We start from the raw sequence: 15,360 nt of genomic DNA on the forward strand, positions 1-15,360 counted from the left end.
ATATATGTATATATATATATATATATATATATATATATATACATACACACACACACACACACACAATATTGGGAACTTATGAATTTGAATATTCAAGTCATTTTTGTCATGTGATCATATGGTTTGAGGTTGTTAGTTTATGTCTTTGTAGCTGAACCTGAATTAGATATAAAGTTAATATCAACAACCATTAATGTAATGTTTTATTTCCACTTCCTGACTTAAATGGAAATGAACTCATGTGAAAAGCCCCCAAATACTAAATAAAATATGGCGCTCATTTTAACTTAATAACCAAGCTGTCTGCAGCTGAAAAAAATCCTTTGGTTAATCAGTTTGGTTGATAAAATTGCCGACAACAACAAGGTTACTACTGCAAACTGCCAAGTTTCAGGTGTAGAGTCGCTACTTTGGGCCACGGTGCCCAGTGTTCAGCAAAATGACATTTGGGCATTTGAAGATAAAATTACTTTTAATAAATAAAACTGTGGTTACCTCCTTTAGTCTCTCCATGTCCTTGAGGTAGAATCCAATGTAGAAAAGGCTAAGGTAAGAATTGATGAATTCAAACTGCAAAACAAGAAGAAAGCATTGCAGAAATGCAAACGCTCACTCACTCACTCGTTCATGGTAAACTGTTTTTATCCCCAAATGAGGGGAAATAATGACTTACAAAAACCATCTTAATGATGAGATTATTCTCATAGGCACTCTGGAGTCTGTAGTTTTCTAGGCAAAGAAATGCAAATAAGAATCGTGTTATTCAGTGTGCAGGAGTTTTTCCTCTAACAAAAAGTAAAAATGCAGACTAGGACATAGGACAGCCTTCTACATACCAAAGAGTTACATAATCTAAATCACAGTCATGGGCAAGTACGCTTCATTAAATTGAATTTCTTCTTACCCATGTCATTGAGCCAGTAGGCGATCTTCTTATACACTTCATCACATACAGTTACTGTCATGGCCAGAAGTATCTTCGGAATGAATCTTGTAATACTAGGCAGCTCCTGAATCTCCATCACCACTTCCTGCAAAGTGAAATGGAAGTATGATACATTTTTAATGGCCTGTTCATTCATGTCTCAAATCCCTGGGCTATTTTTAAAAGGCCGTTAAATGAATGTGAGCAGGTAGGTGGTGTAGTTGATTATGGTCTGTTTAACCTGTTTTAGAAAATAACACATTACACAAATCTCAGGACTACCAGTTGACATGGATCTTACATTCTTCATAGCTTTTATTAAAAAAACCAAAACAAAACATGGTAACGTTATGACAGAGTAAAGATAGACTTTATTGGTCTGAAGCAAATTTGTTCTCACTTTTTACCTCTCTTGTTAAACTCCTTATACACTGTATTTATTTCATTAAGAGTAGAATTAAACACAGATATATATAATCTCCATGACTATATTAAATTCATTTTGTCTCACTGAACCTGCACACGGTTGTTCTGGGTGTCAAACCTGCAGTTCTAGGCAGAGGAGCATAGCAAGGAAGACGAAGCAGAGACAGAGGAGGCAGATGGGCAGGCTGACCAGCCATCTGAACAGAGCTCTCTTCCAGGGTGGGTAGTAGAACTCCTCACAGCCAGTTATAGGACTGCAACGCTTCACTCCCTGCAGAGACAGCAGAGGAGGAGGGAACAGACGGGCCAGGCTCAATATGAGATTGGAGGCTATTTTGGGATTTTTGTCATCATTTGAAGTGTAAAAATGAAATGAGGTGTCTTATCACAGCAAACAGCTAATTCTCTCTATATAATTTGTTACATGAAACTCATGCCATCAGTAAAATTTGCAACATTGCCTGCCAAGAAGGCAGATCTTCCTATTTTGTAGAACTTCCGGTTATATGTGTTTCTTCTTTAAAAGCTATGACGCCCAACGTGGGGCTCGAACCCACGACCCTGAGATTAAGAGTCTCATGCTCTACTGACTGAGCTAGCCAGGCTTGTGCTGAAGAGTTCCCACACTCCCCTTTTGAGGCATTAACCCCCCCCCCCTCCCCCTTGCAGTTTTCTATTCATTCCTCACAGCAGGACACAGTGAGTTGGACACCTCCACCCCCCGCGCAGACACACTCACACAATACTCTTAGAAACACGTTGATCACATTTCCTGGAATTGTGACGCAACAGATTTGCTGCAGAACTGAGTAACTGATCCCTTGCATCATGCAAAGACAGCGATATAGCTTTTTACTTTGATAAAAATGGAAATGCTGAATAAAAGAATTCAAAGTCTGCGTGTAAATCCATTAATTTAAAAAAAAAGCTTTAGAAGTTTATTATCATTATCACTGAAAAATTCTTGGTGGTATAAGATCTGAAACAGTGCTCACCCTGAACTGAGGTCTGGGCTCCTCTAAGGACTCTGTGGGGGTATCCAGAGTGCCCCACCTGTAAGCCAGCTCTGCCTCTCGCCTCTTCCAGCGCTCCAGAAACAAAGTCGCCCACACAACGTTGAAGAGGGCAAAAACCACACAGCAGATATCCTGACTGGTCTGAGCAGGAGCATTAGAGAACCAAAGACAAAATGCTGTAACATGTGATGATAAAGTTATACCATGCAGTGCCACTGATTAGCTTATTTAGTTTGTATCATGTGATCAACTATCATCTATTTGAATATTTAGTGGTCCACAGCCATATGTTTGATGACATAATACTCTGAATATGCTTTATACAAATACATTTTTTTCAATTTCCACAACAAGCTAAAGAAAAAATTAAATATCTTCCTGAGATTAATATGCTTTTTTTTGTTTTGTTATTTTGCCCCTGTACACCACCACAGTGGATTTTAAATCAATGAAGGTGTGACTGAAGTGCAGACTTTCATGTTTAATTTAAGGCCTTTTACAAAGGTTTGGCTTGACCTGCTTTGAAATTAAAGCTGGTTTTATACACAGGCATCCATTTCAAAGGAAATTGGACAAACTGGCATAATTTTAAATGTAAAGATTTTTTATTTATTTATTTTTAAATCCTGAAAATCCTTTCAGGCTGTCCAGGATCTGTGTTCAGTTGCTGCTTGTTTGTGGGTCTCTACATTCAGTTTTGTATTTAATACCTGAAAAGCATGCTCTGTTGGATGACAGACCTGGCCAGTGAAGTATATCCGATTTCTTTGCTTTGTAAATGTCTTTGAAGTGTACGTTCATTTTTCATTATCCACCTGCACCGTGAAGCAATGTCTGATCAGTTTTGTAATATTTGTCTGAGGCTGAGTAGAGAGTATAGCCTTGTACACTTCCAATTCATCCCATTACTTCTATCAGAAAACACTAGTGAACCGGTTCCACTGCAGTCATACCATGACACTGCCGCCGACATGTTTTAATGGATAATGTGGCATGCTTCATGAGCTGTTTCTTTACGTCTTGCTTTTCTTTTCACTCGTTAATTTTGGTTTCACCTGTTCAGAACTGTGCAGGCTTTTGTGTTATAGGTGTTGTCTGGGGAAGCATAATATGGCCTCCTTGTTACTGAGTGTATCCAGTGTTTTGCACCTTGTTACAATAAGGAAATACAGAGTGTTTACAAACCCTTCCACACATGAAGGCAACTGTTGATTGTAGACTTGATGTAGAGTTGTTTAAATTCTGTACATTACCGATTGTTGACAATGACACGCCTACATCCTCAAGGGTGTTTTTGACTTGGCTACATGTTGTGAAGTTGTGTTTCCTGGAAATAATTTTTTCATCAAACACTCTTTTTTTCTAATTAATGATGACCTGCATTTGCATCAACATCTATTTGGACCTCATAGTGAGAACAGAAGAAATACCAAATACAAGCTGAACACTTGGAATCAGCTCTAGAGCTTTGATCTTTTCCTAATTAATCAAGAAATAATGAGGGAACGTGCTTTTTCTGTTTGTAGTCAATTGTCCAGTTACTTCTGAGTATTTGAAACCCACTGTGGTTGTGTACAGAGGCAAATTTACTGTCAAAAATCTATGTCCAAAAATTCCAAATGTTTTCAAGAAAGAAAAAAAATGGTCCAATTACCTGGTCAGCCTCTGCTAGCATCCAGAGGAGAAAGCCAATGACAGCAGGATAAAGCATGGAGTTGGTGTAGAAACCCAGCCAAGAAAAATACATGGCAATCTTCACCCCAAAGTAGTCACAGATGTCATCTACAAAGTAGAAAAATTGAAAATGTTGAGGGTTTAGGATTTGAAGGCATCACATAATGTTTTACAGTGTCATTTAATATTCCTTATAACTGTATGTAGGCCTAATGGAGGCCTTCTGTTTACTGCCCTCCAAAGTAAAATTGTAAATCTTCCTACCGAGGGGCTGCCTCTCACATACAGCCTGGACCCAAGATGTCATCAGCTGGTTGAGTATCCTCTGCTCATGAAGAGGAAACATTTGCTGGATCACCCCCCGAGCTATCAGCTCTGGAACTAAAGAGACACATCAAGTTTGGAAAAACATGGATTCTAAAATCTCATGTAATCAAGCAAAAAAACAATACATTAAGTTTATCTTAGTGAAACAAGTAAAACTCTAACAGTGGATGTCCTGATAGTTTTCAGTGAGGGTTCTTGTGTTAGAACAACAGATGTTCATGATGAACTTGGCATCTATTTGTACTTCAGATAAAATATGAAATATTGCATTTAAAAGCAAATGAATTTGTGGAGTGTTTAAGGAATGCCTCAATATAAAGTGCTCATAAAAAACCCCCCAGCATACTGATTGGCTGTCCCTCCAGGAAGTGAATGTTGTGAAGCACCTCCCCCTGCTTGGCTCGCAGGTTATCGAGCCAGTACTTAATGATGCTCTGGCGCTCCTGAACAAAACCACGAACACGAAGCAGGAAAAAAAAAGAACACATACATTTTAATCCGTTTATACTGTTTAAGATATTCAAACATGACCCAGGGTTTGGCTTCTAACCTGAGAGGTAAAAAAGCAGAGCTCGCTCTCAATGTTCTCATAGATGTTGTCCTCCTCACAGGAAAAGCGCCGCATGCCACCACCAAACTGTGGTTTAACGTTCTTGTGCATGCCCATCTGCTCCGCTCCTCGCAGTAAGCTGAGGGTGAATGAACAGCAGCATAAACCCTGATGGAGAACTGACACTGCACAGACGCGGCACTGAAAATGTTTCATTGTTTAGGTACATTAAGGGCCGGTGAATATCAAACTGCAGTGAATACAAGTGGAGGTGGAGGATGACTTATCACGCGTGTTCAAAATAATTTTACTCTAATACTCTAATTACATTTCTTGCTTAGAGTTTGTTCATTGACTGTGACATTTTACAATTAGTACTCCATTTTCAGAGCCACAAAATTATTATTGGAACAATTGACTAAATAGCAATTTTTTTTTGGCTGGGTAAGACCTGGTCTTTTGTAACACAGCTGGTCATCTGCCTCTGACTCCCTTTCTCTCAGGCATCGTCCTCTGTCACACCAAATTACTGCATGTCCTCCTTCACATCCATGAATCTCGTTTGTGGTCTTCATCTTTTCCTTCTTCCTGGCAGCTGGCACAGTCTTTTTCCAATATATCCACTACGTTCTCTGCACATGTCCAAATCATCTCCTTGCTTCTCTAACTTTGTCTCCATACCACTAAACCTGAGCTGTTCCTCTAATGTACTAATTTCTAATCTTTTCCACTCTGGTCCCTCCCAATGAAAATCTTAACATCTTCAACTCTACTACCTCCTGTCTTTGTGTTCATGCCACTGTATCCAAAACATAAATCATAGCAGGTCTCACCTGTCTTTCACTCTTGCTGCTATTCTAGAGTCACAAATCACCCCTAATTCTCATCTCCACCCACTCCACCTTGGTACATTGTTAAAATGAATGAATGTACTTGCTAGATCTTCAACACCAATAAAAAAAAAATGACCACAGAGGACAACTAAAGCGGATGAATTGTGAATTTTTTTCCTTGGTTAACAAAAACACTTCAGACCAAGTCAAGAACACTTTGGAGGAGGTATCATTGTCAAGATCTCCAATCAACAGACATCTTCATGAGTGTAAATAATGAGAGAAAACCACCAGTTAAACTCAAGAACTAGAAGATCAGATTAAACTTTGCCAGAAAACATCTAAAAAGCCTCCACAGTTCTTGAAAAAGAAGAGATGAAGCCAAGATGAGCTTATATCAGAATGATGGGAAGAGAAAAGTCTGAAGAAAAATCGAAACAGTTGATGAAATAAAGTACACCACATCATCTGTCAAACATGGTGGAGGTAGTGTTATGGCATGGGCATGTATGACTGGCATGTTTATCGATGATGATGATGCTGATAGAAGCAGCAGGATGAACTGTGATGTGTACAGCTCTGACTCAGACAAATTAAATGGTGCAAACTGCTCAGACAGAGCTATCCCACATTGCAAGGAGGTCTGGCCCAGATCTGGTATTAAGCCGGCAATGTATCATGCCGACATCTGCACTATTATGCACATGTTCTTATTACATGGCTTAATTAAGGTACACATTAGGCTGACATCTGGGGCCAGAGCTGAAACTGTTCTGGGCCAGCACAGGGCCAGTAGTGTGTCTGTAACTGGCCCGTGGCTGCACTCAACCAGTAGCAGTTTTTGATACAGGCGACATGGGCGGTTGCCCGGGGCGGCATCGTGGTGGGGGGCGGCAAAAAAAAAAAAAAAAAAAATGCTATTACTGATGCGGCCCCGATGTCATGCCAGCGCATATTGGGAATAGCAGAGGCACTGATCGGATTTCTATTTGCTGGGAGTAAGGGTGCCCTCTGTTTGTGAGGTGCGCCTGCTGACTGCAGTACAGGGAGAAGAGGGCGGGGCGGCGGGGGATTCTCTGGCTGGCTGGAGTAGCATCTAATAACCAACTCGCAAAATAAAACAAAATAAAAACAAAACAACAAACACGAAAACACCAGACATCATGATACAGACTTATAATCTCCCCGATGTTTTTTCGAAATTCTATACGCGAAAAGTGAGCGCGAGAGCCCTTGGTGCGCCTGCTCGCTGCTGAAGTCAAAGTAAACTTTCTTGTCATCTCCGCTGCATACAGTCCAGTATATAGAGAGATGCCCCAGAGGGAGTGTTTGCCCAGGGCGCCAAACAGGCTAGAACCGCCTCTACACACAACTTACACATGGCCCACATAGGTAATCCACACATGGGCCAGCAAAGGACCACCAGTGTGTCTGCAATTGGCCTTGTGCTGGCCCATGTGTGGGCCACCTTTGGCAAACCAGATCCTGGCCACCAAAGGGCTGTCATTCTTTGCGGTATGCGGGCCATGTCTAAGCACATTGTGTGGGCCAGATTCGGACCATACCAATTTTGCTATGTGGGACAAAGTGCAAACACAGCATTCAAAGCATTTGGTAATGTCCATGAGTTCAAGACCTGAGGCAGTCATTGATTATAAAGGATTTTCAAATATTAAAAACAGTCCTCGTATTTAAAATTATGTTAGTTTAAAATAATAATAATAATTTTTTTTAAAACTCTTTAATTAAAGCTGAAACCCAGGGCTTTAATCTTAAAATCCACTGTGACGGTGCACACAAGATCACGTAACGGAAAAACAAAAATAACTGTCTACAAACAGTAGACAGTTATGGGCCTAACTGTATATGCCAAAACCATCTAATCATATATGTAAAATTAATACTTCACATTTTTGTATCTAACTGCACCTAACTGAATCGGAGCTGTAAACACACAGTTCTTTCATACCAAAACACATTTATTTGCCACGACCCAACACTAAGTCCGGGTATTTGTTTGTGGCTAAGATGAAGCAGGTGTAAATCAATAACGGTATAAAATGTCAAAATGGCGTAACACACACAGACAGAGTTTGAGTTACCTACTTCTCAAACGTTGTTGTGATGAAGAAGGCGTTTGCCTGGGTGTGTTTATGCTGTCGAACCTGGATGCTGACTTGTGGGATTCCAACCCGAATCTGATTAAGGAGCCACAGCAGAGTGTGGTCATCTATTGTGTCTGTAGGGGAAAATGTTGACATTTTTTATCAATCGCATTAATGTCATTTACATGTAGTTTTATTACTGTCTAAATTAACTTGGCAGGTTTAGAGTCTCGTTTATCAAAACTATAAGGAAATTACATGTTTGATGTAAGGAGGCTGAACCAAAGCCAGTTTTTCACAGCTCTGACTGAAGTGTCATGAAGCAGGGAGGTAGGTGGGAGGTGGAGGCGGCAGTAACAGGCCTTTCCAGTTAAATACTTGTCTCCATTTACCACAAAGATTTTTTTAAAAGCTATTGAGGATGGACTGTAACCAATCAATCTTTTTCAGCTGACTATGAAAAATTTGAACCAGTAATGAAACTGTTATAGACCTTACTAACACTAAACATCACACTGAAAAGCATTTACAACGTTAAGTTCATCTAACGTGGAAACGCTTTAAAACAGGTGCAATTTATATATAAACATGTGCCGTCTGTGTTTCTTTCCATCAGATTCAGCTCTGACTGTTGCACATTGTTGAGTTACAATTTTGTAACAGCTGCTGTCTTTGATTGCTTAGAATAAACTCATACTGAGCCATTTATGGTTGATTAAAAACTGCTTCAGCTGACTCGATAAGACTACATTTTCTGGTTAAAATTCAAGCGTGCCTGCCTTGATTAAAAACTGCAGGTACGCAAGATAAGACAGTTAAGGTGCAATTCTGTGCGTCATGTGTGCACTTTCAGATGAATGACTTAAAACATCAAAGCGTAAATAGGTGGAAACAGTTGAACTCTAAACAATCAAAGCAGCTGACGTTTCCGCTGAAGGTCGGCTCAAAAGGAAGTGTGTGCACTACTCTAATTAAGTTAAATGAAATTCATTTTACATTATATATATAAGACATTATATATATAAGAACTGAGGTTATATATATATATAACCTCAGTTCTTAATAATAAGGATAATAAAATTGCATAAACACATTTTGTTGACAAGAAGACATTTCAAATACATATTAAATACTTAAGCTGAGAAAATGTACCATTTTATAATGATTACATGTCTCATAAAAAGGTTGGGACAGGGTCGTGTAAACCACCGTGTAACATCCCCTCTCCTTTTAACAGCAGCCTGTAAAAATCCGGTGACTGAGGAGAGCAGTTACTGGAAATTTGGGAGAGGAAATTTGTCAAATTCCTGCCACCATTTACAAATCATACATCATAGCAGCTCTCACTACCATCCCTTTCACTCTTGGTGGCATTCTTCTGTCAGAGTTCACCCTTGACAACCGTGTCCTGCCTGGACTCTCTTCTTCACCTTTATTGTCCTTTGACTGTTGCATTATTTAATCCTTATATCTGCCTTCACTTATCCTACAGACATCTGATGTTCCCTATAACTACATTCCTGACACCACCTTACTGCCTCCTATCTCTTTAAGACTGCACGTTCTGCACAAGATGTCATCCACCTGTGTGCACCTTCCTCCAATCTTATATGTCATGCCGTGGTCCTCCCTCTTACCTCCCTACCAAAGCCATTTCTATAGTTTTGGCAAAACTCCACCCCCATCTGTCCTTCTGTGTTTCTCTCCTTAACACCATACCCACTTAACACCTCTGTTTCTGTCACGCAAATGTCCATTGACGTCTGCTCCAATCACCACCCTCTTCCCCCTTCAGACACTCTCTTGCACGTCATCCAACTTACTCCAGAGTTCCTCTTTCTCTTTTTATTCACATCTAACCTTTTGGGCACTTTGAAAATCTCTTCACCTCAGTAACACTGTTCACACACTCTTCCAACAAGATTACCCCTACTTCATTTCTCTTCCTACTTACAGCATGGTAAAACAGCTTGAATCCACCTACAATGTTCCATTCTACCTGGTCTCCTGCACACATAATATATTTAGTTTCCTTCTCTCCATCATATCAGCCAGCTCTCTTTCTTTACCAGTTATAGTCCCTAGATTTGCTACTTTCCCCTGCCTTTCCTTCTCTCTCCTTACCTTCAAACATGCCTTCCCCTTTCCTCTTTCTTTATCTTTCAACAACAGTAGCACAGATTCCTCCCGCACCCTGTTGGCCAACGGCACCCGATGCAGTCCTTGTTAACCCAGGCCCTGACCGGACATGGTTATCTCATTCTTTATGATGCACATGTTTGATTTGGTTAAGATTTTACACTGGTTGGAGGATTAGGAGTCCCCCTGCAGTCTTGGTCAAATGTCTCACTTTAAACATTTGATGTTTTCCGTATTCCACTGTAAGTACAATATGTATTTATGAGATCAGCAAATAATTGTATTCTGTTTTTACACAGCATCCCACCTTTTTGGGAATTCAGGTCGCAAAATGTACACCTCAAAACCAGGACACACTGTCTTGAAAATGAAGAGTAGAAATACCAGACAGATGCAGTAAACTGAACATATATGCTGCAGGATTTCATGTCACCAAAGATTATTTACAAAAGCAGTCTAGCATAGACCCCACACAAACGGTATCATGTTAAAATGCAACATAATGTATAGGACGGGACTTTCGTGTTGTATATGTGAAGGTTTGGCCAACGAATTCACAGCTTCATTAAAACACTGCAGAAGGGGATGGTGTGCAAATACAAGCACAGTAAATGGAAGATTTCTAATTGTCCCCAGAGCCCATCTGATAGTCACAATCATCTGACTAAGTGGGTGGCTGATCATCACTGATATTAAATGAACGCTGTTCTCTCTGCAGCAAGGGCTTCAGCACAGGACAGACAAAACAAACAGGACACATCTGAGCTTACTGTACCTGGGAATGTCATCAGTATATCACAGTTCTCTGTGGGAACCATCTTTAACCAGGACTTCCGTGACATAATAAAGTGCCTGGCCTGTAGAAGTCGCTTCCCAAACAGTTTATCTAAGAAAGACAGGTAATATAGAGAAAGGATGAGACTGGGTCAAACTGGGGTTAACAAAGTTTAAGGAGAAAAAAGACAGATGCTAACCACAACTGACCAGTTTTTCATTGATATCAGTTTAATCACAACATTTTCCATTCACTATTAACTGTTTGCTCTGTCATGGTGGCATAGGGACTGAAATGTAGAAAATAATGAGTCATCTCCAGTGAAGGTTAACAGTGCTGTGACTGAGCAAATGTTCTGAGAGGCAAACAAACAAACCATCTGCAAACTGGTCGGTGAGTAAATACTCACTAACAAGCTACTTTTTCAAGCCTCTCTAGATAAAAATTAAGTGCTGACAAACCAACAGGCCTCGGTTGTACTCAGCAGCGTCATCCCACTTGTGCATTATAACGACACGCTGAAGTCTGAAGTCATCATTTTTATTGCTGTGCCTTTCACACGTTGGTTTTCAGTGGCTCACGCTCAGGAGCGACAGCCACGGTGATGGGCGAATCGCTTCATAGTTCACTGAATTATACTGTAACACTCTTTCAGTGTGTGCCTGTCTTCTGGATGTCACATTCTGCAATATCACATCACCTACTTACAGCACGTATTAGCCCTCTTTCTGAGGGCCTTCGGTGCTGCTGTCATCTTCTGTGTTACAGTATTTTGTGGCTCACTGCATTCAATACATAACTAATAAACTCCAACATCAATCACACCTAACCAGAAATGCGATGAATAAATTCATAAAGATCTGACGTTTTGTATGACATAATGATGCGATCCAAGCCAAGCTACAGACACTGGCTGGTTCTACTCCATGCTCTGTGTGTTTCAGAGTACTGCACAACGATGTTCTCGCTGGTTCCCCATGACAGAAATGCTCATTAAAGCCATGAAGAATCCTCTACTTGAACGTGTGTCTGACATGCAAATTTCTCTCCCAGGAAGAAGCATTTTATCAAATTAGGGTCAAATTATCTTTAAATGATGAGCTTATTTAATATAAGAATGCAATGGAGCAGGTGCACACAATGAGACATATTTATCATATTAATTATAGATAAATTAATACATAACATGACAAACAAAATTACACTTACTAAGCACTGGCTATCGGATATTTTTTTTCACAGCTGCGTTTTTATATCAGTCCAGGTTTTGCAGTTTGTTTTGCTTTTCTGATCATTAATTGTGATTTTAACATCTAGTTTACTGATACAAACGTGAGAGGTTTCACATAACGAATGAGAATGATGATATTTATCAAGCGCAATGGGACTCTAAAAAACAAGTCTAACAGTAAATATTAAATATTAGATCAAATATGAGACTGTGTCTTAGTTTACTCTGTGTCATATTTTTGTTGGGATTCATCAGACAGCAAGTTATAGCTCAAGAATGCTTTTAGAAAGTTACTTCTGTTGTTTTCCGTTTGATTTTACCACTAATTTAAATATTTATTCAGGAGTAAGCCTAAATATTGTTTACATACTCTGTTGCCAAGTCAAGTTGGGATGGGGTGGTTTCCCAGCATGCAATGGTCAAACAGCAGGCAAGAATCCATGAAGTGCAAAGTCTTCAACAAACAGGCTACACACAAACCAGAAAGACGAAAGCTTTGATAATCTGCTGTAGCCTCCAGATTGACAGAGCAATGGGAAATGGTAGGATATCTTTCCAAACCTTTGAAAGTTTAAAGTTCTTTTTTATGTATGTATATATATTATGTGACACCAAAGTTCCCCCCAGTGTGGTTTACGCCGGCTGGTTGAAGTCAGATCGTAAATGAAAGCAGTAGCTATCGTGACACTGTTCAGGCCAGGACTGTAAGGGTTATACAGTAAGAGGCCCAGACTATTACCAGAGTCTTTAATAAAGGCAAGGTATCTATGCGTCCTGAAACATGCCACCACAGAGCAAACCCCCATGAATTGTCACAGAAGAGTGGAGTAAAAGATGACAGCGCAATATAGTTCTCACTGCTTTTTATAATCTTCATAATCCATCCATCCATCCATCCATCCATCCATCCACCTCTTGCTTACTCACTACTGTAGCATGCTATTTCTCCGTGTAAAGTCACAGCTGACATCTGAGCTCGCAGCGCATTATTTAGTGTCTTCGGAGTATAGCGCACAGTATCCGACAGCCCGCCGGGACACACACCTCCGTTGCATATCAGCCCTTCATGCACCTGTGGACCAGAAAGCCTGCCTCGGACTCTTCCCGGGCCTGCCTGAATCGGAATGCGCACCGTGTAGCGGCGAAATTAAAGGACACGGAAACCTCAACCCAGTCACAGACGGATCCCTCCTGTCTCCCCAGTGAGTCATTCAGTAAAGTCTGTTCAGCATCAGTGACTGCACCATATCGTTTGTGCATTATCCCCATTCTCTCACTCATTTCTTTTTTTCTTTTTTCTTTTTTCTTGGTAAAGGCACACAAACACTCGCTTTCTGTGACCACAGAGAAAGCGAGTCCACACACACATTTTGCAGTTCACCCCTCTCCCCACCCCCTCAATCTTTCTCTGCGATACTCACTCAACACTCCAGACGGGGTTGAGGACGTCTGTTGATGCTGCTGCTGGTTGTTGGTCCTGTCCTGCTGCTGTTCGCTTGGCACCGTCCTCTCCATCCTCTCCCCTGCCCCGTCTCTGTCGCTTATGGCTGCGGCGCTGCTGCTGCTGCCACTGTTTACAGTAGCATCGGCATCAGCTGCCGCGGTGCCCGCCGCTTGCATGGTGGTGCACAAATACTCCAGTTGGTGAATTGGCTAGAAGACCGCACCGCACGGAGGACTCTGATTTTTTCGTTTATTTCATGGCTGTTGCGTGCAAAGGGAAACCCTAATGTATGTGAAAGATGAGGAGGAGGAGGAGGAGGAGGAGGAGGAAGAGGAGGAGGAACATGATCATGGCATGTACACGTTACGCGCACCAGTCGTGACTGTGTGACGACAGAGTTTTAGGGGAACACCTAGCAGACTGCAGGTCCACTGGCGGTATGAAGGTGCACTTTATGTTTTGGATTTTTTGAAAAAATATATTTATTGAAAATCTACAAAGTCAACAGGATTGTATTGAGTCCCTTCAGGATTGGAAGTTCTCGCATATTAAATTAAGTCAGTGCTCAAGCTTAATAGCCTGTTATCACCAGGACTTAATGGCCTGTATCTGTAACTAATATACTTTTGATTGTAAACTTGTAACCAATGGTTTTTAAATCAATCTTCTTTCTGCCCAGGATATCATCGGAGTCTTTTGTGAGTTAAAAAAATTAATTCAGACTAGTTTGCTTTTTAAATCATCTTCTGAGGTTGCAGCCAAGGAAGTGGTTACCATGGCTTACCAGGGGTCTAGTGGTGACAGCAGCTTCTATACAAGTCTGTATGCACGTGACACTCAGTAGTTTGCTTATTACACAGCAGTAAATTAAGAAACCTGACAGTCTGACATGGTCATGTTTTTAATAATCCCTGAGTCATATCTCATTATTTTGGCATCTATAAAATGTGGCTCTGGACTGCATATGGAAGCCTTTTCATTTCACTGTATTTTTTTTTCTGTGTGACTTGCTGGCCTCGTTACATATTCCAAATTTGCTCACTCAACTAAAAATATAGCGAGCAAATGCGACTATGGTTAGACACATCTAACAAGTTGGTTTTAGTCAGGGTCATGTATTTGGTCATAATGAAGTTGAGTTTTACACGTTTGTTCATGTACAAAACAAGACAAACAAAACCAAAAAAAATGATGTCACATTTTAATTAGGTCAAGCCACACTAACCATTTCCTTGTTCGATAGAAGTGCACATGAATATTTCCCAAGACATCATTGCATACATTTAAGTAAGCACAAAGTCAATTCTCAAATACAATTTAAATAAAACTAAAGAAGGAAGAAAACAAAATTCACGTTTATTTCTCATGAGCTCACAGGTCCACTGCTTCTGTGAACTTTCTGCTGCTCAGATCAACATAAATAAATGTGCATGCTGGTATTTTCTGACCACCCTCTGGTGACACATTTCTGAGTATTAGAATCAGGAAAAAATGTGATTTAAGAGACTTTGAATCTCTCAAAGCACAGCAAATTGAACGTTGCAGCAGATGGGCTACAGCAGCAAAAGACCACACCATGTGTCATTCCTGTCAGTTAACAACAGGAAACTGAAGCTACAGTTGACACACATTCACCAAAACTAGAGAATTGGACAAACGTTGGCAAGGCTGATGAGTCTGTGACATTCAGATGGTAGCATGGATGTTGTAGCAGAGGAAGAAGTTGGACAGATTCCCCAGAGCCCCAACTACAGGAATGACAAGTTTGTTTTTGTTTGCAGTACTTGAATAAATCTCCTGACACGAAATCATTTCATTCACCCCACACTTGGACTCGACTTTACAGTTGACTGATAATGCATACCCGAAGTCATCTCTCTAACCAAGAAATCAAAAGAAAGGAAAGGGAAAGAAA

General features: G+C 40.5%; 1 protein-coding gene and 1 non-coding gene across 3 annotated transcripts in view; both read right to left on the minus strand.

Moving 5' to 3' along the window:
- LOC102210764 (anoctamin-8-like) overlaps positions 1-13,752 on the minus strand; it is an 18,610-nt gene extending 4,858 nt beyond the window's left edge. For both annotated transcript variants that reach the window (XM_005721039.1, XM_013912700.1), the window contains exons 1-12: positions 13,423-13,752; positions 10,771-10,881; positions 7,858-7,990; positions 4,919-5,057; positions 4,715-4,811; positions 4,306-4,422; positions 4,022-4,149; positions 2,347-2,508; positions 1,470-1,622; positions 905-1,031; positions 674-729; positions 496-570 (exon numbers count right to left, since the gene is read on the minus strand). In XM_005721039.1, the coding sequence (XP_005721096.1) occupies positions 496-570; positions 674-729; positions 905-1,031; positions 1,470-1,622; positions 2,347-2,508; positions 4,022-4,149; positions 4,306-4,422; positions 4,715-4,811; positions 4,919-5,057; positions 7,858-7,990; positions 10,771-10,881; positions 13,423-13,621 (1,497 nt within the window). In that variant the 5' untranslated portion in view covers positions 13,622-13,752. The remainder of the gene's footprint in view (positions 1-495; positions 571-673; positions 730-904; positions 1,032-1,469; positions 1,623-2,346; positions 2,509-4,021; positions 4,150-4,305; positions 4,423-4,714; positions 4,812-4,918; positions 5,058-7,857; positions 7,991-10,770; positions 10,882-13,422) is intronic.
- trnak-cuu (transfer RNA lysine (anticodon CUU)) lies at positions 1,884-1,956 on the minus strand. Its single transcript has one exon. It is a non-coding gene; the product is annotated as a tRNA-Lys (tRNA).
- Positions 13,753-15,360: the final 1,608 nt, after the last annotated feature.

This window comes from Pundamilia nyererei, unplaced genomic scaffold, assembly GCF_000239375.1.
Source record: "Pundamilia nyererei isolate P.nyererei 1_Seehausen unplaced genomic scaffold, PunNye1.0 scaffold00004, whole genome shotgun sequence".
Classification (NCBI taxonomy): Eukaryota; Metazoa; Chordata; class Actinopteri; order Cichliformes; family Cichlidae; genus Pundamilia; species Pundamilia nyererei.